At 43.0% G+C, this 27,823-nt stretch overlaps 1 protein-coding gene across 2 annotated transcripts; it reads left to right on the top strand.

Annotated features, from left to right (window-relative positions):
- Window positions 1-12,581: 12,581 nt before the first annotated feature.
- On the top strand, window positions 12,582-22,146 carry mylk4a (myosin light chain kinase family, member 4a). Of its 2 annotated transcripts, XM_076021497.1 has the most exons (15): window positions 12,582-13,428; window positions 16,601-16,744; window positions 17,036-17,132; window positions 17,330-17,744; window positions 18,319-18,563; window positions 18,965-19,070; window positions 19,546-19,639; window positions 20,022-20,131; window positions 20,431-20,572; window positions 20,675-20,745; window positions 20,826-20,954; window positions 21,044-21,196; window positions 21,279-21,357; window positions 21,661-21,715; window positions 22,010-22,146. In XM_076021497.1, the coding sequence occupies exons 1-14, from the start codon at window positions 12,898-12,900 to the stop codon at window positions 21,712-21,714; spliced, it is 2,370 nt and encodes a 789-aa protein (XP_075877612.1). In that variant the 5' UTR covers window positions 12,582-12,897; the 3' UTR covers window position 21,715; window positions 22,010-22,146. The 2 variants fall into 2 exon arrangements, with proteins under 2 accessions (XP_075877612.1, XP_075877613.1); XM_076021498.1 differs by lacking the exon at window positions 16,601-16,744.
- Window positions 22,147-27,823: the final 5,677 nt, after the last annotated feature.

Raw genomic sequence — 27,823 nt, 5'->3', positions numbered from 1 at the left:
AATATCTGGCATCGACCTGCTTTCCCTCCCTGCAAATGACTGAGCGTCTGCTTAATATGGCGATAATGAGGACAAATAGCTGCTTAGCTATCATCTCACAAAACCACATCTAATTTAATTTCTGTGCTCATGCATGAAATGGATAATCCTTTTAGTTGTGATGCTTGAAAAATGAATCGGATATAAAAAATATGTGATTTTTTGTGGATAGCTACATAAAATGTGATCTAAGGGGCTGTTGATTGCATGGCAGGGAAATTGGACATCTTCTGCTACATCAGGAGCAGGAACGCTGCACTGGCCCTGCTGATGTTGTTGTTGCTATTGGATACAGAGTTGCAGCTTTGTTAAATCAGAGTTTTTTTGGTGACATTTTTGGAAAAAAAAACAAACCAAATATTTAGACACAAATATTTTAACAGACAAACAGTTTCCTTATGCTTGAGCCAGACTGATATTTATATATGACAAACTAATATATTACAACTAAATCCAAAGACGGTGTGAAAGGACAAACACCTTATGGGAAGAAAGAACCTTAAAACTTGACATTTCTGAGCTCAGACACCTCACCCCTTCATCACTTTAGGTGTCCTGCAGCATGGACATGATAAAAGCTGGAGCCTTTAAATCTTTTCAGTGCAGGATGACACAGGCATTTATCCTCAAAGCCGAAGCCTACACTCTCATGTTTCCATTCCTTCTTTTGACATTTGGGAGATCCATAATGGCATTCACTGTAGCAGACCCTCCTGTTGGTGACTAAGCTGGTGACCAACTTTTAATTCCCTTTACTGACTACTTATATGCAAAACACATTTTACACGGTCATATGGCAATAATAGAGTATTTGAGCTGCCTTTTAAGCAGAGGCGCTGCACTTGACTTTAAATGTATCTCAAGCACAAGTGAGATTACTGATGCAGCCATCTGTCTATTATCTTTCAACACTTCACAGGGAGTGCAGTCTAACCACAACTGTGATTATGTAAGAGGCAAACACACCCTGGACAGCACAACTTGTCTTTTTATTTTGGATACATTTTCATCCATAGGGTTTTGTCAGTATATGAAAATATTCTGAAGGTTAAACACAGAATTTTGCAGACAGAAAACACAGACAAAAAATATTAGATTGTTCTTTTGTATGTGCTTGTTTTTGTACGGTGTCTTAAAAGTTCAATATAAAAGACGCATGTTATCATAATAATAATAATAATAATAGTAATAATAATAATAATAATAATAATAATAATAATAATAATAATAATAAATTAATTTATTTTTCAAATGTTTCTACATTTTTAACATCTATAGGCAAATTAGTTAGAGGGACCATATGATTAAAAAAGACACATTAGTGTATCAAAGAAGATTTGGGCTGAAGTAAAACATTATTTCTCATGGGTAAATACTAACAAGATATATAATTTGCAATAAATTAATGTAGATTTTATTATACATGTAATTTTATAGATGTGTTTAAAAGACAACATTATTATAATAACAGAGTAGTAAGTAGTAGTGGGTGACTAGCTCGGGAGGTAGAGCAGGTTGTCCAATGACTGAAAGGTTGGCAGTTCAAATCCCTCTCCATCCCAGTCCGTTGTTGTGTCCATGGCAAGGCACTTAACCCACATTGCCTCGTATGAATGTGAATGGATGTTTGGTGGTGGTCGGAGGGTCCGTTTGGCTGCCACGCTTCCGTCAGTCTGCGCCAGGGCAGCTGTAGCTACACATGTAGCTTACCACCACCAGTGTGAATGTGGTGTGAATGAATAATGGGTTCAATGTAAAGTGCTTTGAATGCCTACAATTCAAAGCACAATATAAAGTACTATATAAACTATATAAATCCAATCCATTATTATTATTATATTATTTCATTTAACACAATTTATTTGAAACCTGAAAAAAATAGTCAAAGGTGAGATGAGACAACAGATGAGACAAAGCAGAAAGTGTGACACTCAAGTAATGAAATTTCATTCGTGCATGCTAAATATTACAAAATATTATATTTTGCATAAGATTATATTTTTTATATTAATCTTTGTATTTACATAGTCGAGTAGTGCTTTTTTGCTTGCCGTTGTACATACGTTTTAAAAGTTACTCTGGTTAAATAATTTTTAACTTTAAAATTTTAGATGCTGACGAGGTCTTGCATTAAAAAGCTTAAGAAACAAAATAAAATTGCATTTATAATTATTGACTCACTGTGAGTAATATAGAACTTGTAAAAGAATACAAGTTGAATTATGCAGCCTCCAATCAGTTGAATATTATTTTTTTTTAATATTATTTTCTAATTATCTGAGGCCATGATACAAAAGCTTGGGTATCATTCACTTAAAGGGAAAAAACCCAACAGTTTATTAGCGCCATTTCTTTCACCCATGAAATTAACTGATCATAGTGTCGTTAAGTAACAGTATATGTGCATATAAACGTAGATCAAAAATTTGTTGAACCAGCACTTGCCAAAAAAAGAAAGATATTCCAGAAGAAAACATGAGATGGACAGAAGAGACGGCTGCTACGTGCATTAAAAACCACAAGTTTCCAGGAGAAAGTAATTGGCTGGAGGGAGCTGGCAGTGCGCTGTGTGTGTTTGGAAGCTGGGCGAAGTGACTGGACAGTGGCCACCGCACACGGCTCTGTTGCCTCCCCAGGACATTGTGTTCTGGCCACGCTCTGTTTTTAACTATTCATCTTGTCCCGGCGCCAGACAAATTGTTTAAAAAAAAGGAGCACAGGTCACATTATTCAATCATATCACCCTCCACTGACTGTTCAGGAAAGAAGATACCATCTAAACTGAAAACATGTAAAATCCTTTTTCTACTTTGTGTGACTTGTAGAGGGTTATCGAGGCTAAACAACCTGGCTGAACTGCACAAAGTCACTCACTATTGATCCCCCCCCACCCCCCCCGCAGTGGTTCTAACGTGTCTGAAATACACGTGAAGCCGCATTTCTAGGTTATCAAGTCTTCATATTGAATGTTGAAAAGTGGAATTTAAAAAATGAAATTCAAATTTTTTGAACTGACTCTTTGGCGGAGAGTAAACAAAAAATAACAGTGGTAGAAGTTACACAGTTTTGGATTACTAAAGCGTGAATGCCTTTGGTTTGGTTGGTGAGAATTGAGCACCACCTTCTTTCAACATTCAGTGAGAATTAACCACCGCACACTTATTCTTACCAAATCCAAAATGTACTAATGCTAGTGCAGTACCTGTGAATTTGTACTGTTGTTGCGCTGCGAGCAATTCTTTAAACACCATTACAGCAGCTGACAAATAATTAGCTCATTAGTCTCTCATGGAACGAATCATACGTTAAAACCTACCAATCACACCCTCATTTGCTGCCATATACACGAAAGAAACAGTAAAAAAAATTGTTGGATGCACAACATGCTCTGCTCCTCTGCGTTGCTCCGTGGCCCTCCACTATGTATCACCTTACCTTCATCCACATTTTTTCCACCTCTTCATGTCACTGTATGTCAGTCTGCATCCTGAACCACAGGGTCAATCAGGACTCATACATTCTTGCTTAAAAATGCTAAAAAGAAATAAATTGCGTGGCTGCTCCTTGAGAGCCTTGAGAAACCAATCCAAACCTCTGGACAATGTCGCTGTCACGTTAACGGAACAGCATTTTGATCGTGCGTCAGAGAGCAGGGCCGAGATTTTTCCAGTGGCGGCTTACACAAGCATTGGGACTTGGCGAACGATGGCGAGAGAAGCCGCGACGCGGCACTCATCATGCTGTGACTTTGGCAGTCGTGCAGCCGTGAGGTGTACACTGATATGTCCTCGATATTTGCTGCGTGTCATGAGCCCTGAAGACCAAAGGTCTGTTTATATATGTGATAATACCCTTATCGGCTGGTGTGTCGACTCTGCCGTGCCGCACACTACTTGCAAAAAAGACAAAAAAAACAAAGCGGTTTGATCTTTGCGCACTGCCGCGTTGGAAAGTTGACTGCTCATCGCCTTCAAATTGACACAACATTCTGTGAATGACCTCCGCGGTCTGTCATCTGCTGGCATCCAAGGACAGGTGTGAGCCTCCCTGTCACTCCCTCTTTGATTGATGGTCGATCTCCATCCCACCTGTTTCTGACCTGTCACAGCGGCCACCTCTTTCTACCACGGCCAACTTGCGCAAGTGCCCCGGGAGCAGCAACACGCGTGCTGCTGCAGTGTCACGGAACACGAGTTGATAGCCGAATTCCGTCCCCTCACCTTAGCCAGCTGTACGCTCGGTTTGGTCTGCCAAGGGTTTACATTCCTCGCTCAGTCCCTGCAGCAGGGAGTTCTGACTTTGGCTCCTAGAGCGAAGTGAGTCTTGGCGTGAGTCAGCGCGGCGCTGCTTGCGGCCCGGCTGTTGTAAGTATTTCATGGTGGTTTGAGGAAAACTGGATTTCTCCTTCAGTCTGTCATGCATAAATTTGTTTTAAGCAAAACGTTTGCGATGGCTCCCAAATAGCTTTGACAAACACACTAAGTGCACTGCAGCCTTTCAGTCCGTCAGAAATTTTGGCTTTGGCAATTCAGCATTGATTCCCATTGTTGTTTTATTTTTTCCCCTTGAGATGACATCATTTGTACAGTAAATTGACTGGAATAAAGAACAGTTATTTAAATGCACAGGGCAGTGTTCATATTACAGAAACTAAGATGTAACTGATCCTTCTCTGTCTTAAAGGATTCTATCAGTGGGTGTTTTTTGTCTGTAAGTAACCCTGGTTGTAAATCATCTGCATCAATAAGCTCCTCTTCCACGGGAAGAGCTAAGCCTGCTGGACTTTACAGCCGCATTGCAAGTTTTGGCCATTGAGAAGATAAAAGAAGTAGTGCCGCATAACGTAGAACGGTACTACATAATTATTCAAACATTGCCTGGATACATCTTGGAGGACTCTATTAGTCATCTGAGTTTAACTTCATTTTGAATAACTTGAATATTCTGCAAACTTTACTCTTGTTAAATTGGTTTATTGTCATCAGAATAAGACAATCTGCAATCTCCAATGATTGAACAGTGGTGCTCTTGCAGACTGCCGGCACTGTGGACGGTGACCACTTTGACACCTGCCAGGCGAGTGACGATGGCGGGCTTAACACTTGAAGGCACTTGTAATGGGAAATATGTATTCTTGGGTTATTCTTTATTATGTTGTATTCTGTGTCATATGATCACTAGTAGCACGTGTAATCTGTTTGTTTCATAGTATAACCTTCTCGAGACATTCTCCTCGTGGTCCACCAGAGGAGGCTGTAAATGTGTCAGCTTGTGCTGATTCTCTGTGCTTTGTTTTCCTCTTCTTCCCTTCCTTATCTCTTCCCCTCCCAGTCCAGTGTATAAGAGACCTTCTTCCTCCTTTCCTCCTCGCACTCGCACTCGCACTCCCATTTTACTGTGTTTTGTGCCTCGGAGCTCCGATCCCCTTTTTATTGTTTGTCATTAAATTACTTATTATCCCAGTATTCCTGCATCGGCATCTTCGCTCTTTTCCACAACAATTTGGCGTCACGAACAGGATAGCTGGAGACCCGTCAGTGAAACTCTGGGACGTCGAGGGCCGCGGACCAGGAACGGAGGAAACTCCTCGTTCCCCCTCTACCTCGAACCAAGCATTCAGAGATGAGAGGATCGGCGTCTAAGAGTGGATCTGATCGGCTTCACGTCTATCCAAGCGAACCTGGAAGGGAAGTGCTGATTCAGAGATCGGGTGAGAAGTAATTGTTCTTGTCTCAGACATATCAGTGACCAGTGGGTTGTTTTCCTTGTCGTCTACGAACGGTCCCGGGGCAGGACGGAGAGCATATGTTAACCGTGCCTGTCAGGTAGGTGTTGATTCTGAATCAACACTGAATTCCCGCTCCACAAGTGAGCCGGAAGCTTCTGGTAGGTAAACTACCAGAGGGGTGAGTTTTTTCTCCACCTTTTTGCTCCTTAGTAAGAAAAAGGGGTGCACGGGGACGCCTGTGTAACTTTCCGACTTGAAATTTTGTGAAAATTTTGTGAAAAGTCGGGAGGGGTAAGTCTAGCTAGACATGGGGAAGAACCAGAGCAAAGTGGCTGCTGCTGTTCCCCAGCGGGGACCAATTGTGGACGACATGAGGAAAAAATATGGTCCAGATTGTCTTGACATGTTGGAAATTTGGGTTGAAAAGTATGATTTCCCAGCAGGGGGATCACTGAGTTTGGAGGAATTGAGAAACCTCCGGGATAAATTGAAGATAGCAGAGGGAGAGGTTACAAAAAAGAAAAAACAAAGAAATATGCAATTCAGATCATCAAAGATCATGAAAGGTTTTTTTTCATTTTGGAAAACTGAAGCAGAAGTCAGGGACAGGAAACAAGTGAAAAAACGTGTGAACAGCGCTGTGCGCTGGAGCACAGGGGTGACAGAGATAACGGCAGAGGGTGCACACACTCACACACACTCCCCAGAGGAGGGAGAAAAGGAGCCACTCACACACGAGCATTCAAATGCACCAAATCGTCTGTATCCTTCTCTTACAGGCCCGAGGGACCCTCTCCCGGACCTGCCTGTCTTCCCTCCTTCCGCCTGCCCTCATCCAACGCTACCACCGTACAACCCTGCGCACTCCAGCACCGACGCCGCAGCGTCGCCACGTTCATCAGGACTGCCGTCAACCAAACGGCCAGCCTCATCACTGCTTTCAGACAAGGGCTGCTCCCCCAGATCGCCAAAGCAGTTAACAGAAGCTGCTGCGTGGGGATTGAAGATGCCCGGCTGACAGAGGTCCGACGTCATGCAGTGCACGCTGAGAGGCTTCTGCAGGAGGCCAGCGATGCAGAGGACAAGAAGATAAAGCGTGCCTCCCTCACCATGATGAAGCACCTCAGTGACACGGCGAGACGGCCCTACAGGAACAACGACAACTGACAAAGGGCGACTAGCGGAGATAGAGGCGAAAAGGGGGCATGCCACATCTGCGGCCGAATGGGTCACTGGGCCAGAGAATGCCCTGACAAAGGAAGACACCGCAGACAGAACCATGCCCACCGCAGCCAAGAGAGTGATCGCGAGGGCCGGAAAAGAGGATCCAACTCAGAGCAGCTGAGGGGGGAGGGTGGAGTGGGGGACACGGCATGGACCCGGCGAGACGGACCCCCGGCCTACAGCGTCTTCGCAGGGAAGTGATGCACACACACACATGCAACACGTTTCTTGCAATGAAGAAATGCTTGCTGTCCCCTCTAACTTCCCTTTCCCCTGCAGACACGTACACTGATTCATATTCTGATGTTGATTATTCGGAAACGTATACTGATTTACATGTCGATGCTGATTTTTCTTCTGACAATGATTTAGGTTCGACTGATTGCTCTCAGCCTGACGGTGAGACATGCATTGACACTGACACAGAGTTCGAGGTTGATTTACGTGACCAAATTTTGAGCACCATTGACAGGTTTAGAGCGTCGTCACGTGCCGCCTCCTCCCACATACACGTTGTATAAAGAAGCTGCTTTTGAGAAACTGCCGCGGGTCACTTTTAGAATCATGGGTAAAAATATCACGTTCCTAGACGATAGCGGAGCAACATTGTCGCTCCTTCGTGCAGAAGAACTTCCCCAGTGTAAAAAAAAAAAAAGTGGGAGATATGTTTATTCTGTCAGAGCAGCTGGAACGAAGAAGAGAGAGCCTCTCACCACTCCACTTACTTGTATTGACTACGGCGACGAGACATGCACATCACAAAACCAAATTAAACACAGCTTTGTATTGTCAGAAGTGTGTCCGATGAATTTGTTGGGAAGAGATTTGCTTCTAGCCATGGGCATGAATCTCATCTCCACCCCCGACGGGTTGATTGTTGCCAGGTCGTTATCTTCCTCGACCTTGGCTCAAATTCCTAAGCCTCTCTTGCATGTCTACCAGTGGTTGCTTCCCCTCGAGGCCTCAGAAGAATTGATAGTGGCGGCTAACGATAAGGTGCCGGGTGATGCTCACTTCATGAAAGCTCCTAATTTGCACTGCACAGCCAGTGTGACGAATGAAAGAAACAGTGTGTTTGAGAGTCAGTTTTTATTTATTTATTTATTTATTTTTTTTTTTTCAAGCGTGAATGATGGCCTTTTTGTTTCTACGTTGTTTTGGGGCCCCCAACGATGCGTTGCCTCTGTTTCACTCACACCAGAGCAGAGTGCATTTCTTTTTTTTCTGTCCGTGGGTCTACCCCACACATTTCACTTTCCAAGGGTCCAGGCGATGAGTGGAAGGACCTAGGTCCGTTTTTGACAAAATGCCTGTCGACCAAAGACTGGCACCAAAAGGAGCGGGGACATTTTTACTCCCCCACCCTGAATGTGCATAAGACTGATTTTCCACTGGAAACACAGGCTCTTCACTGTCTGCACCTGACAGAGACACGTGACAGCGAGCGCCACAACACGAGTTTTGCATGTTTCACTGACACATCGCAGCTGCCCGAGGAACTGAGTGAGGTTCCCTCCTCACTGTGGGCTGCTCACAAATACGATGTGGGTCTGATCAAAGGTGCCGAACCGGTGAAGATCACACCCAAAAGTGATATTCGGCCCAACCAGCCGCAATATCCTCTGAAGCCAGAAGCTGTTGAAGGGATCACTCCTGTTTTTGATTCTCTTCTCGAAGCAGGTGTCATTGTCCCATGCCCCGACTCGCCAGTGCGCACGCCCATGTTCCCTGTAAAAAAGGCCAGAGTTCCTCCTCAACGTGATGACTGGAGGTTTGTTCAAGATTTGAGAGCAGTTAACGCTGCTGTCCACGCCAGGGCACCGAACGTGCCCCACCCACACACGACTGCATAGCAGAGCTAGACACAATTTTCTCCCCCCGACCTGACCTGACTGACGAACCCCTTGCTAATGCTGATTTTGTTTTCTACACAGATGGTTCAGCGTTCCGGGACGACAAAGGCGCCAACAGAGTTGGTTACGCAGTTGTCTCCGACTCGGAGGTCATCTGCTCTGACTCCCTTCCATGTCACCTCTCAGCACAAGGGGCAGAGCTGGTTGCGCTAACTGAAGCATGCAAATGTGCTGCGGGCAAGTCTGTCACAATCTACACAGACTCCCGTTATGCGTTTGGTGTCGTTCATGACTTTGGGGCACTGTGGAAATGCAGGGACTTCCTCAAGTCAGACGGGAAGCCGGTGTTAAATCATGTGCTTATTGCTGACCTCTTGCAGGCCATACTTTTGCCCTCCCAAATAGCAGTGTGTAAATGTTCTGCTCACACTAACCTTCGTGACCCTGTTTCCCAAGGCAATGCCAGAGCTGACGCGGCAGCAAAGTCCGCTGCAAGGCAGCCTGCACCCTCGTCAGCCCCGATGATGACAGCCTCATTTGAGGAGGCTGATGCATAGCTGGCTGAGATGCAGTCCCTCGCCACAGCGAAGGAGAAGGCCGCTTGGCGCTCCGCCGGCGCACGCTGGGACCGCGTTTCTGACATTTGGGTAGGACCGGTAGAACGGTAACCCGTGTCTGCCAAAACATTTATTTTCACATTTCGCTAAATTGACGCATGGGTTAGACCATGTGTCAAAAGGGGGGATGTTGGAATTAATTAATCAATTTTGGTTTACTAGAGGGTTTTCAGTCGTAGCACAAAAGCATTGTGAAGCGTGTTTAATCTGCCTCTCACAAAATGCAGGACGACCAGTCAAGATGGCAGCAATAGCAGCACACCCGGCTCCAACCAGACCATTTGAACATGTCATGATGGACTTTATCGAATTGACACTGTCAGCAGGGAAAAAGTATTGTCTGGTCATGGTTGATATGTGGTCGAAATGGGTCGAAGCGTTTCCCAGCACCACATAATCAGCCAACGACGTGGCCAAGGCCTTGCTGACTGAGATAATTCCCAGATGGGGAATTCCAAACAAAATATCCAGTGATAATGGGACACATTTTGCAAACGAGTCGCTTAATTAAATCAGGAAACTGTTTGGCATTGACCTCAGGAAACATTGTGCTTATCACCCTGCCAGTGGTGGGGCGGTAGAGCGTGAGAACGGGACGTTAAAAAGCAAATTAGCCAAATGTTGTGCCGACACTGGCCTGCCGTGGCCAAAAGCTCTTCCCATTGTCCTGATGTACATGAGAATGAGGAGACGCGCACGCGCTAATCTCAGTCCTTTTGAAGTTTTGTTTGCAGCTCCTCCCCAGATTGGGATGACTACTGAAGAAAGGCACTCCCCTCCACGGCCTTGTGTGAAGACACAATACTAACCTATTGTTCCAACCTTGCATCCGCTCTAGCAGACGTAAGGCGCCAAGTGTCCGCTGTTTTGCCTCAGGCTGCGACGGGACCGCTGCACTGCCTGAAGCCTGGCGACTACGTCCGGTTGAAGGACCTCCGGAGAAAGAGCTGGAGAGCAAGTCGCTGGCTGGGGCCGTTCCAAGTGCTCCTGGTGACGCAAACCGCCGTCAAGGTTGCCGAGAGGGCCACCTGGATCCACGCGAGCCGAGGCAAGCGAGTCGTCGCCGGGGAGCGGACGAGGGCACTTCAGAGGGAGGAGGAGAGCCACGTGCCGGATCACCACCTGACGCTGTAGGACGCCGAGGACGCCGGGAGCTGACGAGTGAAAGGTGAATCAAAACGTTTCACTCCAACGAAAGCAGCAAGATGGAACGTCCGGTGTCATGGCACCTTTTCCGCCGGCCAGGCTTTTGCGGCCTACGGGGCATGCTGGCCTGCCTGGCCCTCATCAGCTGGATCATCGTTTTCACAATCTGGTGCTTCAAACGCACGGAGAGTTTCCGAGGAGAAGGTGGCAACGCCACCATCACTGCCTCCGGCACTCCTGTTCCAGCACACCCTGCTGTTTCACCTGCCTTTTCACCTCGCACCACACCTTACAGTACACCTCACATGAACATCAGTGTTGGGCAGCCAGGACGGGCTGACCGACCCAAAAGATGGGCCACAACTGACATGCTCACTCATTCCCTGAAGACTCCTGCACACCCGTACGCAACCAATCTCTGGTGGCGTTACGCAAACTCTGCAGCACGAGCTCAAGGACATGTGAACTGTTTTGTTTGTTCCCGCATGACGCGATGTGGGGAAGTAATGTTCCTGACGATTTCAAAGTGTTTCCAGAATCTGCCAAAGTTGCTCTTTCACTGTTCCCCTGGACAGGGGTGGGAAAACTTATTTTATTCGCCGATACACTTCACTACCGTTTATTGCAGTTGACAAACTTGACACTGAATGCTACCTCGTCCATTAGCCAGGAGCTAAATGCTATTCGTCTAATGGTCCTTCAGAATTGTATGGTGCTAGACCTACTCACTGCACCCCAGGGTGGTGTTTGTCACATTGTAGGCACGTCTTGCTGTACGTACATTCCAGATAATGCTGCAGATGGCGGAGCAATCTCCAAGGCTTTAGATAGCCGCAAGAAACTTTCTGCTGCCGAGATGTCTGACCAAGGCGGTTAATAAAGCTGCTCGCTCCCGTAATCGCTATTCTCATTGTCATTTCGGTTATCACCTGCTGTTTTGTTCCTCTGATCAAGCGTTGTGTCAACAAGGTGCTCACTTCTGATCTGACTGGCTGATAGACAGCCGACACGCACAATCAGTTTGACATGTCAGAAAGGATGTTTGTGAATGTTAACGGATTCCCAGATGCGTGGGGCTTCAGCTGCCCTTATCCTGGTTGTGATTTCAACAACACCTACAACGATGTGTTTGCAGAGTACCCAGAACTTCCAGATCTCATCATTGAGGATGACGATGTCGATGACATTGACTCTGTGTAAAATACAGCACAGACGCAATGTCAGAGTTTTAGTAGTGGTTTTTAGCATACATAACAATAGCTTATAGGTTAATGTTTAAAGAGAGTTATTTTTAGTACAACTGTAAGTTCGTATTACCATGTGCCTTGCAGATTCCTGCCTTTGTGATCACGGGAAGTGTAACAGTCCAAGTTATGATGTTTGTGTCTAAAGCCAATGGTGGACATGAATTGATGTCTGTGTGGATGTTTTCACTCTTGTGTCCTGTGATCAAGAATGATCAAAAGGGGGGAATGTAATGGGAAATATGTATTCTTGGGTTATTCTTTATTATGTTGTATTCTGTGTCATATGATCACTAGTAGCACGTGTAATCTGTTTGTTTCATAGTATAACCTTCTCGAGACATTCTCCTCGTGGTCCACCAGAGGAGGCTGTAAATGTGTCAGCTTGTGCTGATTCTCTGTGCTTTGTTTTCCTCTTCTTCCCTTCCTTATCTCTTCCCCTCCCAGTCCAGTGTATAAGAGACCTTCTTCCTCCTTTCCTCCTCGCACTCGCACTCGCACTCCCATTTTACTGTGTTTTGTGCCTCGGAGCTCCGATCCCCTTTTTATTGTTTGTCATTAAATTACTTATTATCCCAGTATTCCTGCATCGGCATCTTCGCTCTTTTCCACAACAGCACTCAAATGTTTCAAAGCTCTAAGCAGAGCCAAGCCCCCGCCCACCAGCACTTGACCTCTGCTGACGTAGGCCATCCATTTACATTTAGGGACACTGGCTCACTCCATTCTAAATACTATTTCTAGTGTGGGGAGAAGCAGGCACAGGGATTAGTTGGAGAAAAACAGTGCTTGGCTTACCAAGTTTTAAGGACATTAAAATCAGTTTTTTCACAGCCTGTGGTTGGAGATTTTTTAAGAATTAGCTTGAGTTGCCTCTGTTAGTATTTTTTTCCCCCTTTACTTAGTTTGTACATCCACAGGGAACCTTGAAAGGCAGAGCTGGCTACGCTTTTTAGTAAAGTCCTCCTGCCTTTCTCACGGACGTTCTCGGTCCGATTTCTGTCTAAAGTCGGTGTCTTGAGGTGACTCTAATATCGACTGAAGCCATGAGTTCCTCGGCGAAGAACACGGGAGGCGCTGGCAACGGAGTAAACTTTGACCTCATGCAAAATCGGATTGAGTCGCTGAGCAGCAAGATGGACAAGCTCATCAACATTCAGGAGAAGGTCCTCAGCCGGCTGGATGGGATGTCGCAGGACATTGACGGAATTGAGAAGGACATGGAGAATCTGAAGGTTGACAAGGAGGAGATCCACCTCCCCCCCAAGATGGTGAACCACACCCAGGTTATGGGCCGTGAGTTGCGGGAGATATGCCAGGAGATGAGCACCATCATGTCGGCGGTAAATCGACGCTCCGAGCAGCAGGCTCAGAAGCTCGAAGGAATGGAGAAACTGGTCCTCAGCATGCAGCAGGTCATCGGCTTCATCGGCGAAACAGTGAAGAGCTCAAGAGTCATGGAGCTCATGTTCAAGGGCCACGGGGCTCGGAAGGGATCCAAACACAAAGACAGTATCGGCAAGCAAGCCATTAAGAGGAAACCAGATGCAGAAGCAGGAAACAAGAAGGTTGAGAAGGTTGGTGAAAGTCAAAAATGTTTTAATGTCTGGAGTGTTCTCAAGTGGATTAGTGTCATAGGGTTTTGGTATTTTGCAACTCCAGAAAAAGTTGATGGTTTAGCAACTGCTGCTCATTTAACGATCCGGGCGTCTTGCCTTGTTTCTTCCAGGTGTAAATAGAAGGTCCTCATCACTTGCTTTCATGTCTTAAATTTCTTTTTGGGGATTTTAAATGTCTGGACCACGGCAGCTGTTCACTAAACTGGGTTACTGACTCCTGTCAGTTAAACGATTATGTTGCTATCTTTAACATGTTGCATAAGCTTCTACACGATAAAAAACAAACAAACAAAACATAATGCAGACACGATGCTGCGACGCTACACACGTTGGTACCTTGCAAACCTCTTGGTGTACAGTGGTACATTGCCTCCAAGAGAAGAAGCCCCAGTGTGGCCACCTACCGCGTCAGGGCAGAAGAGGGGCAGGTGTGAGGCTGCTGAGGTGAAAATCTGAGCTGCCCGGCCTGGTTTTAGAAATGCTGTTTTTGGACTGGGGGCCTGCAATGTTTGTGGTCTGCAAATACATTAACCCTTCCAGCTCCCAAGGAGTTGGGTGTCAACGATTATGATGAGTCAGTTGCCTCCTCACTTTGCTTTCCTCTCTGACTCCCTTAATCAAGACCCGTCCCTGCCTCGTGTCTGTTGGCGTCGTAAAGTGAATACCTCAGCGAATGATGCAACTTCCTACAAGCTTTTATTACCTCTTTCTAAAACCCGTCTGGCAGTCATGCCAGCAATGCAGTCACAGTAACTTTCATGCAGACGATTTTCAAGGTCTGTACCTAACATGGCATATGGTGTTGGAGGAGTCGCCTGTGGCGGCTCATAAATATGTGCTTACGTAAATATAATCCCAGTGGGGTTACTGGTGCTCATCGGTGGCGCATTGCTAATGTGTGTCAGGTTGCAGACCTCCAACTTGAAGTTCACCACCAGACAAAAAAAGTACTGCTTTTCGTTTATGAGAGCAAACGTTTGAGGCTGACATTGTGAAAAAAAATATGCCCGTACAGAGTTTATATGTATATATATATATATATATTATATATATATATATATATATATATATATATATATATATATATATATATATATATATATATATGTATATATATGTATATATATATATATATATATATATATATATATATATATATACATATATATATATATATATATATATATATATATATATATGTATATGTATATATAGATACAAAACGTATCATACACTAATTTCAGGAAAAAAAAAAGAATTGTTGACATTTAGCATGGTGAATGGCACCACTGCTATTTACTAAGTACACTTGACCGGCCTGGTATGGGGTAGTGTAACTTTGGTTGCCTGCCCGGCACCCTTTCCTGAGACCATGCTTGCTTCACACAACCAGAAGAAGCCAGGTAGCTCGTGAGTTTGGAGCAACAGCTCAGTAGTTTGTGTATATTTGTTGAGCAGAGGCGCTACAGGGACCAAAGAAGACGCTGTCAGAGGACACGACAAGGAGAAGATGACGGATTAGTTGTGCGAGGCGGAATCCCGTGAGAGGGTTCTGGGCAGGCACTCAAAGTTTTATAGGCTTATACCAGGCCAGTCACACACAGTGTGCCAGTGGCAAGGATGCAGTTCTCACTGTTACATGTCAGTAAATCATAAAAAAAATAAAATAAATAGCAGCCATAATGTTAATGTAGAAAAACGATCTAGTGTTGCTTTAAACTGGGTAAACGGTAGATTTGACAATTTCATACTTTAACTATGAATTCCAGGATTTCATTTTGAACCTCTTTTCAAGTTTTCCAATGGAATATATGGCACACTCTCGATGTCTTGATTGTGTAATGCTGAAGTGACACTATGGCCCCCTCCCTTTCACGTTTTGTCTCTATTATGCAACCATTTGATAGCCGGTAACCCTGTGAATAGGTCACTTAAGTGCTACTTCTTGGTATTATAGGCCATAACGACACTTTCAGACACCCCAAAGCACAATGTCGCCGCACCCTTATCACTTACGTAGCTGCAGAGTTGAGGGCCGTATCTCTTTTCCACTCTGACTCTGCAAGCGGACAGAGAGGAGTCTCACCTGAGTGGCAGTGACGTCACGCCACACTGTCGTGACTCATGCCTCAACTGTGCAGCACTGCTCTCTTTTGGTAAACATTTGGGTATATAAATAAAGTTGAGGCTCATGTGACAACCTAATTATTAATTAGTGTGACGTTTTCCATGCGACTCACGTTTCATGGAACTTCTGCGGTTGTTGTGCACTTGTCCCGTCTTCTGTCCACTGCCAGAGGTGTGAGATACCTGACATTGATTCTCTGATACTTTGGCCTCTCAGCACTTTAGCCTTTCCCCCAATCAGTGAGCGGAAGTCCAGGCCGCACTGCTGTCACTGGGGAAAACACTGTCCTAGAAATATCGCCAGCAGTGTTTACCTCACAACAACATTCTGAAAACAAATGTGAGACACCCCTGGGCTCAAGACAGTCTTTTCCATGCTAACCTGAGTACAGAGTGTTTAGTGGGTTTCCTCGGCAGAGAAATTTCAACAGCAGCGTATGGCCGCCTGCAATATTTTCCGCTCAGGGTCGGAGACGCATTCCGTTGCAGAGTGTCACAAGTGATAAGCTATAAATTCACTGTGCTGCTGCTGTCCGTCTATCTGCCACTAATAATCAATGGCATGCCTTTTGGACGAGCTAGTCTGTGTGCATGGAGACAAGCAATATGTGTGTTAGTCCATCAGATAAAAACAGGCAGGTTGAGCTTTTTGTTTATCTATTGTGTTTATCGAAGTGTTTTTTAACCTGCAGTTTTATTTTGTTGTTAATTTCCTGTGACTCATTTGTTGTGTTTTAAGTGTAGCCATAACTTTTCTGTACCATCCTGTGTCATTTGAATTAAACATTCCATTCCTTCTTGTGTCTCACCATACATGTGATCATAACTTCATTGTACTATACTGTGTGATTAAATGTACATTTATTTTCATTTGTCCTTGTGCTGTGAAGCTAACATCATCATGTTGACCTCTTGCTATCTCTCTTTTTCTTCTATGTATTTAAAACATTCAATGTGCATTTCTATAACCCTACTAAGCACTGTCATCTTGTCTTTTTGTTAGAAATCTACCTCTAACAAAGCCATTAAAGGGAATCAGCAATTAAGGATAATTCCTACATGTGCGCCCTGCTCTCCGCAGACGCCTCACAGGATAAAGCTCCATGGACCAAAGCATTTCCTTGCCTTGCGCAAAAGTGGAAACTTTGTAGGTCAATTGTGCTTGTAGTCTGCAACAGGGAAATACTGTACATTTTCTTCACAAGAAATCAGTAAAAAAAAAGCTATGTCAGAGTACTGTAGCTTTGCACATAAGTGTAGATTTGTATTGGTTTTGAGACTGTGAATAATATCATTGTGTCATTTTTAGTTTAAAAAAAAAATAACGTAAAGCTGGATTTATTAAAATATAATGACTGGATAGAGTTTAAGGTTAAACAAAAGTTATGATTTCTGGTATAGTTTACAGATTAATTTTTTTTAAAACATTATTTTACAGTTTAAGGACCACAAAAGCAAAGATGGGACAGATAAGCCCTGTTTGAGCCCCACTGTTCTGAAAAGTCAGAAGAAGATGAAGCTGCCAGATACAGCAGGTAAAACACTCTTACAACTCAACTTGACAGTAAATTTGGAATGAATAAGAAGAATTTTAGAAATGAAATGAAAAAGAGGGCCTTTCATTCCTGCTGCATGTTTCCCCTCAACAACATGCACCATAGCGCCTAAAGAAAGAAATTTGATTTGTACATTTCCTGTGCATCCTAATCCAATGCTAAATTTTGTTTTGTAGAGCATGTGTCTCTAAAGAAGCAGGCACTGTTTCTGGAAGAGGTACAGAAGCTCAATCAGGAAAATGTAGAGAAATCAGGGCAGCAGCTCACATCTGTGTACCTTGATCTGGAAGCTGGTGTGTCCACTGAAGATCAGCAATGTGACCGCCCTGCTTGCAGCATGGTGGACTACCAGCGTGAAGACTCTCAAACTGAAGAGAAACTAGAGGTCGTTGAAGTGGCCACTGAGGTGGAAGAGGTTGAGGAAAAGGTGCAGGATGCAGAGGAGCTTGTTGTGGAGGATGTCACAACAGAGAAGGAGGAGGATAAACTTCCAGCTTCAGAGGAAAAGATGGACGACAAGGTCTCTTCTGATGCAGAGGGATCCACAACCCCACAATCTCCTGCTGAAGTGGAGGAAGCGACTGCTTCAAGGTAGTCCTGCCGTACAGAGTGGGCTGTAAACTGTTTTTCCTATCTGTTGAGAGAGACTTTTGTATGATTGTTTAAAGGCAATTATATTGTTTGTTTCATCCTAATTTTACTTTTATTGTAAACTCAATATATTTGTTGTGCGAATAGGTGACCTTTCATCCGTTTTGGGTGCAACAGTGGGCACAAAACACAGTGATGCCATTCTGTGCTTGTTCATTGCTTCTGTGCTAATCATTACACCTGAAACGATTAGGATGTATTACAGTTTAAATAATTTGTAGTGAATACTCAAATCATTCTTAATATCTCATTCCTAATGACCAGCTGTCAGGCCCAGTGTTAGAATGTCCGCACTTTAACTTTAAGTCTTGAGACTTTATGTTTTTCTTAACTCTAATGTGATTATTTTAATATTATTGCAATGAAGTGTGTATAGCAAAAATGAATTAAACAATTAAAAGCTTTTTCTTCAGAACTGCAATTCAGCTAGATGTAACTTCTTTGTTCTTTGAACTTTGTTCTTTTGAAATCATGTTCACTAGAATAATTATGTGTGCCTTGCTGTTATTTCCAGTGGTGATGGCCACAAGGAAGCAGAGCAGGACCGAGAATCGAGTCAGGTGAAGCAGGAGGAGAAAGACGAAGACAAAGGGGATGATGAGCAGCAGCTTGAGTCCGAAGGCTGGGCAGTCTTCAAGGCAGATGGGGTTGAGTTTCAGCTAAACCTGAAAGAGAAACTGGAGAAAGACAGAAAGGACCTGAGTATAAAGCAGGATGCTGAGAAAGAGGATGATGAAGATGTAGAGCATTACTTTATTGGTGAGATTGAAATTTCATTCATATGCCTTTTATCTGAAAATACAAAATAGGTTAATATGCAAAAAAAGAGAAGAAGTTTTGTTATATAGTTTCTGTCCAATTAAAAAAAAAACTTTCAACATTCTGCCACTAGAGAGTGCTGGCAGGTTAATTTGCAAAAACCCCTTACAAAGACAAAGTGCTGAATGTAGCAAAGAAGGATGTACATCTATGATGTATTACAAGTCTTTTTTGCTAATACTGTTAGTACTATGTTAAAGCTCCTTGTTTTATATTGGTTTATTGGTGAGCAGTGTTTCACTGGTCCTCAAAAATGCCCATTGTTTTTGCATATATAATATGATGATAACGCATTAGATTGTGTGCTTACTTCTTGTCCTGTTCTGCCCACTCCACCTCAGACACCACCCTTCCACCACCGGCTCCCTTTAACCACCGCCTTGTTTCTGCCAAGCCCAACCAAATCATCAACTTCTACACCATCAACTGGCAGGAGGTGCTCGGCGGGTGAGACCTCCACTTTTCAAAGTGTCTTGGTCACATTCAAGAAAGAAAAAAGTGTGGGGAAGGCTGTTGTGAAGAGGGCTTCAATTCCCATGAAACCTACTTGCATTACCCCCTACCCCCACCCAGAGCCCCACCCCCAACCACTCCCTCCTCCCCTGGTTCATAACTCCAGAGTCACGACACCTATTTTCGTTCCAAGACTGACGGGAATGTGAAACTGTATCCCTGGTGCCAGCTGGTAGCTAATCACTAAGTGTTAATCCGAGTCTTCAAAGAGGAGACACAGGCCGGCTCACATTTAATAAAATAACAGATTAAGCACGCACACTATCCTCCAGTAAAATGTCTGAAAGATCACTTTTTGATTGGTCATGGAAACATAAAACAGCCGTCTCCTCTGGTCGTATCACAATTCAGTGTCAGTGGATCTGGGACGAGATGAATATGTGCCTCTCTCCTCCTCCCTGTCTTTCAGGGGCCGTTTTGGTCAGGTGCACAAATGTGTTGAAAACTCCTCAGGCCTCACTTTGGCAGCGAAGGTCATCAAAGCCAGAAGTCTCAAGGAAAAGGTAGGAGAACGCAGGACAGTCTACGTCCTCATGAATACAGTTGTTACGCTACAGTGAGAGTAGGTCACATAATACAGTCAGCAGGGTGGAAGGGGAGGGGCTACATACAATATATAGTACATTCTAGTATACTGAGGGGCCTCTTGGAACAGAACCTGGGGGAATGCTTCTCACCTAAGTGAGAAATATTTGACCTAGAAGACAAGATGCATTGTCTCATGCATAGCAGAGAACAGCTGAAACTTCTCATCGTGTGTGTTTGTGTGTGTGTGTGTGTGTGTGTGTGTGTGTGTGTGTGCGCGCGCGCGGGCGTGGGTCTGCGTTTGTCCATGCTGCCTGTCTGCCTCTGCATCTGTCTGTCTGCGCCTTTGTTTTTTGGTAGGAGGTGGTGAAGAATGAGATCCAGGTCATGAATAATTTGGACCATGCCAACCTGATCCAGCTCTATGCAGCTTATGAATCAAGGAATGACATCATCCTTGTACTTGAATAGTGCGTTTCCCTTCTTTCATATAGTCAGCACCTGTGTGTCTTTTAAAAAGCAGCCAGTTGAATGTCGTACACCTTGTGTTGTAGTTGATGGACTTTAAAGTCGTAAGATCTGTTGTAATTCAGAGAAACATTTCTTTATTCTTCAGCCCATGTTAATTTACCTGTCGTATATTGTGGCCACAATAGTTTGCTAATGTTAAAACATTTTGTAGATTTAAAAATGAATTTATCTGATATAATGTCATCTGCCTTGTTGGTGTGTGTAATGCATAGCTTGATGCGCCTGTCTTCCACCCTAGTGTTGGCGGAGGGGAACTGTTTGACAGGATCATTGATGAGAACTACACTCTAATGGAACTTGATGCCGTCACGTTCATCAGGCAGATCTGCGAGGGCCTGCAGCACATGCACAAGATGTACATCCTCCACCTGGACCTCAAGGTCGGTTTTATGTAAAGTCCGCTGCTTTTTCTTTCCCATTTAGAAAGTTAAAAACCCGCAAATGACTGAATTTCTGCTGTTTTTGTCTGTGGTGAATTTCAGCCAGAAAACATTCTTTGTGTGAGCAGAGTCACGAATAAGATCAAAATCATCGACTTTGGTCTGGCTAGGGTGTAAGTACGGTTATGTTGCCCTACATCACTGCCCGCTGTAATCATACAAAATGTAATGTTGATTGTATCTCCGGCAACAGGTATAAACCCCGGGAGAAACTGCGGGTGAATTTTGGCACTCCAGAGTTTCTCGCTCCCGAGGTCATCAACTACGATTTTGTATCCTTCAACACAGACATGTGGAGCCTCGGCGTCATTACTTACATGCTGTGAGTAAACACGCAAGCACACAAAAATGGGCATCCATGGGCCCACATTGTCACACAATGTGAACAACGGTCTGATTTGCCCCTGCCAGTCTCAGTGGTCTCTGTCCGTTCCTTGGCGATGACGACAATGAGACCCTGAATAACATCCTGGCCTGTAAGTGGAACTTTAATGAGCCGGAGTTTGCGGACACGTCTGAGGAGGCCAAAGACTTCATCTCCAGACTGCTGGTTGTAAACAAGGGGTAAGCATAACTCCCTCAGCTGCATGTGGGGACAGGTCAAGATTCTTGATTCTAACTGTGGCTGGATTGGATTTGTCTTTAGCTGGAGGATGGGCGCTTCTGAGTCCCTGAGACACCCGTGGTTGTCTGACTCAGTCCTTCATCATCACCTATATGCAAAGGTAGGATGCGGTTCTGTTTATTACTTGTTTTAAAGGCCCAGTGTGTAATATTTAGAAGCACCAAATGGTGAGAAAGAGTTTGACAAACACATTCCCTTTAATTGCCAGTACATTTTTTAAATGTCGTGGTTAGAAATGTATTACTGCTCCTTTGAAAAACAAACAAAAAACAAACAACCATGCATTCACACTATGTTCAAAAACATTAAGATAAACAATACATTTTGAGACAATAAACCTGTGCTTTGATGTGTCAATATTGATTCTGTATTGATGGCTTTTATTGTTTGACTTGTTTGGCAGAAAACAATGTGCAGATCACGGCGATCATCGTGTGTGCCTGCGGCTGATAGTTGAGGTTTGTCAGCATTAGCTTCCATAAAAGTAATATGAATTAATTAATGTCAAAATATTATTGCCAAATCCTTATACGACCCTTTGTTATACATGTATGACATAGTTCTTCTGAAAACCTGTGAAAGTCAGCCCAAGTGTTTTGACTTGCCTTTATGCAGAACGACCACAAGGGGGGAGCATATCTCAAATATTTGTGCACGGCGGTACTGAGGAAACTTGAGACATGCCTGTGTGTCATAGCTATACATTTACTCCTGCCTCCTGACGACAAATTGTGCTATTTGTATTTTTCCAGGGCTGCATTAAGATGAAGGCTCCCGCTGTGGCCACTTGGACCAACCTTCTACCTTGTATTCACATCAGTCTAGCGCGCGCGCGCGCGCGCGCACACACACACACACACACACACACACACACACACACACACACACACAAAATTCTGTGTTCCAAACGTGGGATCCGCTTTCACCATTAGAGCAAAATATAATATAATAGCAGGACAATTGCTTGTTTATTAGTAATAATACGAAAAAAGATCAAAACACATAAGTCTCTTCAGTCGAATACAATGTAAAATTGTGATGTTGAAAAACAAAACAAAAACAAACATATAGTTTTTGTTGAACTGTTGCTGAAAAAAAAAAAAAAATGTGCCTGAGCTGTTTTGCTTGTTTGTTTCAGCAATGTGCTTGAGTAGAGGTGCTTTGTGAGACGTTTTATGTTCTTGCGTCTTTTTCAACTGGTGCTGAGGTCACACACTGACCGAGCTTGAAGAGAGCCACACTTTTGCCTGTAAAATATACATGAAATATTCTGCAGTGAGCTGCCTCCCCAACTACGCCGAACTAAATCGTTTTCCTGCTTTCCTTTTAATGGACAATAACCTCAGAAGTATACCTCAACATCTTCCATAAGAAGTCCGCAGCATTATTAATGTTTTTTTTTTTTCCCACATTGCATTTCTCCCCGCTGTGTTACAGATATATTTTTTTTATATTCGATCTTGAACTGTAAATAAAGGCTAAGCTGTAGAATACAATTCACTTACATATTTGGGGGTTAAATTGCGGTGTTTATTAATTATTAATTGCAGAGTATCTTTCAGTACAGTAATATGTACAGAAACGTTCAAGAGCTGTAGTTTGTGCACTTTATCATGTTACTATTACAATTAATATTATCATTATCATCAGTCTTTTTTTTCTTTTTTTTTCTTTTTCTTTTTCTTTTTTTTTTTATTGTTTACCATAGTTTTAATTAAGACGCTTGTGTTCATCCTGCTTTCCCTTGGGTGTATATAGAAAAATACATTTCACTTTCTCAACAGTTTTGCCACCGCAGATTATGTCTTATCATCACAGTATATTGTTTTAATTCTTTGTGAAAACAATCACCAAAGCTTAAACTTGATATACACATAAAAGCAATTTATTTTTTTTTAATTTCTTTTATTTTTGTACTGTAGGCTCTAGATGTCGTACTTGTCTGTGGCTGCATATTTATGTCATGGTGGATAACTTTTAAATATATATGTGTGAAAAATACCTTCTGTGAAGGTACACACCACAAAATGACGTTTGTTGTTGTTTTAATTAAAACAAGGAATGTTACATTACATACAACTGTTGAATATAGGTTGCTAGTCAGAGAAACTGTCCTCACCGAGCGTCAGCAATTTCAGATGCAGCATGTGTTTGCAAAGTGTGTACACATTTATTAAACTAAAATTATCTCTGTGTTGGCAGTATTCTTTTTTAAGGATTATATTATCTCTCTCTCTGTCTCTATGTATATATATATGTCTATATATCTTTATGAATTGTTTCTGCAACACACACGTGTGTGTGTGTATATACATATATATATGTATATATATAAATATATACATACACACACACACACACACATATATATATATATATATATATGTATATGTATATATATATATATATACACACACGTGTGTGTGTGTGTAATGTTGCAGAAACAATTCATAAAGAAATTAAAAAATGTCCTTTTAACAGGACCATTTTTCAGCGTACTTTGAGGACTTTCAAAAACATGCACACTCTGTGATTTAGGATGAAAGAACGGCCGATTCCAGGAGCCGAACAAAGCATCTGAGGGAGCCAGTGTGTGCACTGCAGCATGTTCACCTGAGTAAATAAACAGACTCTGCAGGATGACGATGATGATGTAGATAGAACGGCACTTTCGCTCGGGTAGTTTCAGGGAAAAACACAGACGTTGAGGGTCAGAGAAAGGGCTGAGTTACAGAAAAAAATAATAAGAAACAGCAAAGTGACTCGGAAAAATTGTATTTCAAGCCCTATTTCCACAAAAAGTACACCTACAGTAGCTTTTAACCTGACACGACGTTAAGGTCTTATTTTGCAGAAGCTGCAGGGTTAGCCAGGGATAAATGCAGACTTTCTGGGGGTGTACCATGGGAGACGTGTTTAATTATACAGAAGTACCAGAAAAGAAAACCGACCACCAAATAGCAGAGAACCCCATAGTTGACGACTATTACATCCAGTTGGAGACTGACCTGACCGTGAAATTGTAAGGGCCTAGAAAATAATTCTTAGTTTAAGGTTGTATTCATTTGTTTTCCATTTTGATTTATACAACCTTCATACAGAGTAATGAGAGATGGATGGGAGAAAGTTGTCTGCTACCCATAACTTCAGTTTCTCCCTATTTATATCGTGGACAATAGGAAATTAGAGGACCAAAATGAAAATCCACATTTTTAAATATTTTTAGGACTCAAGCGTTTAAAAAAATACTTAATTTGGAAAAAAAGAAAACCAAACCAATATGACATGTGATATGCATTTGCAATTTGGCTGCCTTCTTACAATTGAAAATGTTTTTTTTAAAGAAAATAAGTGATTATTAATGATTGAAAAGATATCACTTCTAAATTCTATTAATACAAATATAGCTCCTTAAAGTTTACACGGTCGGTCATCAATAGTTGATCTTAATCAGCAAATCATTTTTACATTTATTGTTAGGAAATGACCTCCTTCAAAATATGTATTTTAAGTGGAGGGGATTATCAGGCTAGCTTTATTGAGCTGGATGTTGCGTATGACTATATATCTTCATACGGTGGCAAGACTACTATAAATGTAAAATCTGACTATGTATGACTGATGGATAGCTTAAAAAATCTTTTAGCGTTCAAATAGTCAAAATGAACTATACAGTGTTTCCTAAATACAACAACCCATACACATTTTCAACACTGCAGCTTTATTTCCCTTAGATTTCCAACAAAGAACTGACAGCTTTGTTTAGTCTGATATTTGTTTATTTTCACACATCATTTAATAAGACAAAAAGAGTCTCATGTCAGGAACGGTTCAGATAGAGTTCATACGTTCTTCCATGACAAACACAGGGCCAGTCTGAGCAATGGGTCTGAGTCAGTTAATAGCCGGTACTCCAAACAGGCAAGTTGCTCAGCAGAACAGGTGAAACTGATTTCTTCCAAGTATTTTTCCCCCTACTTTCGAACTCAGCTAGCATAGCTTTTCAGAAGCCCGGGGGTTGGAAGGCAAACGCAAGCTCTCAGTCCATCCCTGGTTCAAGGCCCAGGTTGGAATGGTGAGAAATTCAATTTAAAGAAGGAAAAAAAAAGGCTTCCATGAACTGCTCCTCCACCACCCCTAAGTCTCCTCCGTCCTTGTCTCAAGGGGAAATCTCGAGAAGCCAAACCAAAACCAGATGGACTTATTGGGCCGAAAGATAACAAATAGTCTCTGAGTTTCTGTCAGTTAGAGACCACCACAGCTTTGAGGGTTCAGAGAATATATATATATATATATTAAAAAAAAATTCAACTGACATTTCTACCTTTTAGTCCTGTCATTGAAAATAATGACAGGTTTTGCAATTTGAACACACAAATGTAGCAGGGATTCGTGAGCGTGACTGGTTTATCTGGTGTGCACGGCGGCCGGAAAGAGTCCTGAATCTTGAGTTATGACGTCGAAGCGCACATTAAGACGGCATCGCCGTTACATATCAGGTGTCATCTGGGAACGTACAGGCAGTGAAGCGAATCCTTGGGTGGCATGCCCTCCAGTTTGTTAGTCGATACACCTCCTGCCCACACACCCGGCAAGAGAGGACAAAGCGGGGAGACCCCATAACTCCCTCAATCCTCCCTGCAGATTGACTGAGAAAGTGTCCTTTGTAACAGGAGTTTCCTGTGCATAATTAAAAATATCAGCGCCCAGCTCGGGCTAAGATTCCCCGCACCTTTGCCTCGTTTCATGCAAGAGCCCCGACGTTTGTCCAAACAAGAGGTGCTCTTTCCCTCCGAGGAGGTCCAATGAGGGCCGGCCCGGTTCTCAGAGCTCGGGGGGCAGGTGGTTCTGATTTGGAGAGGGGAGAGGGGAGGCGGAGGGGTAGGGGGCGGGCGCCGGCCACGTTTATGTTCACTTAATGGCAGTACACATGTCGTCACGTCCACTTGTGGGAACACGCTGAGTGAGTGATCTGTTTCTAACACCGCGTGAGGTTTGCCACCAATAAAAACAGACTGTCCAATTATCCCTTCACCGTTGTCCTCCAGGGTTGACATCTATAATCTAGTGTTGCTGGTGATGTCTAGACTATATAACAAATATCTCTCCAGCCCCGCAGTGTAGAATTGCTTGTTTGTAGTCATAATTCTGAAGAGGTGCAACCACTAAACTCTAGATAGAAGGTAAGGAGCAGCTATGGCCGAGATGAAGGAAGGTCCATTTACTGATAGTCTAAATGCTTTACAATAGGACAAAAGCACCATACGCCCTCTAAGGCAAAAAGGCAATTTAAGGAGCCAATGGAGCTGCTGTTTTTTGGATTATGCAAAGACAATGACATCCATGCTGTTATATTATTGTTGTTGTGTCGTTGTTAACTTACTGCTGTTTAGCTTTGCTGATTCATGATTCTGGTCGATGATGATTTCTGATTGATTCGGTGTCTTGTAAATTCTGAAGTTAATATTGTGTTGCACTTTCAAATGGGATTTTCAGTATCAATGTGGCTTTTGTGGATTCTCAATACCTGTTTGATAAGTAAGTAAGTAAGTAAGTAAGTAAGTAAGTGAGTAAGTAAGTAAGTGAGTAAGTAAGTAAGTAAGTGAGTGAGTGAGTCAATCAATCAATCAATCAATCAATCAATCAATTAATTATTTAATTAATTTAAGGACTAATACATGTACCAAACATAGAGGTCCAAAAGGCAACCAGAATAACAGAGTAAGGGATCGGTTATAAAATAATGTCATAATAACGAAGCAAACAAATAGCGAACGCGATTGACTGCTTCCATTTTCCCCACTCTATGAGTCTTGGAGACTCGATGAAAAACTCTTGTTGGTTTGTCAGCTGGTTAAATTTGAGCAACCACAAAAACAGCAAAACATCAACATCATGAGGGTTTTCTGGTCTACTTGGAAATTGACTCTCTGCCCTCCATCTGCATTCTGTAACTGCTGCGTCACAGGAAGTGATGACAAGTGCAAACAGGCAATTATGTCTTAAATTGAAGTGAATGAAAGGCGCCCCCTGTAATTTCCACAACAGTTTACACTTAAGTCCAGTCTGGTTGTTTCATAAAGATGGTTTGGGCTTTCCAATGGTAACAAGATGTCCTTGATGCATTCAGAAATTAATTGGCAAAAAAAATAAAGTCCTATATTAATTTTAGACACTGACTTTGAGTTAATTGCCTTCTTACTTAAATGGGAATCAAATACTTTTATTGTGTAAATACTTTAGCCGCAGAACTTCGTGAAAACTTGATTTGGGGGATAATATTCATTACTTTCAATAGTTCTGTTCTTTCTGCAATGATCATGTCAAAAACTCCCTGAATTTAAAGGGTCTATGTATCTAAAAGGCGAGAAATAAACAATAGATGATTATTGTTAGGGGCTTTTAAGGAAATAAGTTCACAGAGCGCTGTTCGCTTTAACTCTATGAGCCTTTTATCCAATAACAGTAGGCTACAACATGACCCTGGAAATGAAAACAGCAATCCAACCCACGCGCAGATTGATTTCCAGACGAGGGGGGAAACACGGCAGCTTGCTGTGTCCAGT

Source organism: Nelusetta ayraudi, unplaced genomic scaffold (assembly GCF_046127955.1).
Source record: "Nelusetta ayraudi isolate G7.1 ecotype Tasmania unplaced genomic scaffold, CSIRO-AGI_Nayr_v1 ptg000011l, whole genome shotgun sequence".
NCBI classification, from domain to species: domain Eukaryota; kingdom Metazoa; phylum Chordata; class Actinopteri; order Tetraodontiformes; family Monacanthidae; genus Nelusetta; species Nelusetta ayraudi.
The sequence above is the reverse complement of the archived record's forward strand: the minus strand, read 5'-3'. Positions and strand labels throughout refer to the sequence as shown.

Bases quoted from the DNA above. Each gene is read 5' to 3' on its own strand.
- mylk4a (XM_076021497.1), top strand. From the start codon at position 12,898: ATGAGTTCCTCGGCGAAGAACACGGGAGGCGCTGGCAACGGAGTAAAC. The intron at 18,564-18,964 runs GTGAGATTGAAA...ACTCCACCTCAG, and splicing joins TGTAGAGCATTACTTTATTG to ACACCACCCTTCCACCACCG. The intron at 20,955-21,043 runs GTGAGTAAACAC...TGCCCCTGCCAG, and splicing joins GGCGTCATTACTTACATGCT to TCTCAGTGGTCTCTGTCCGT.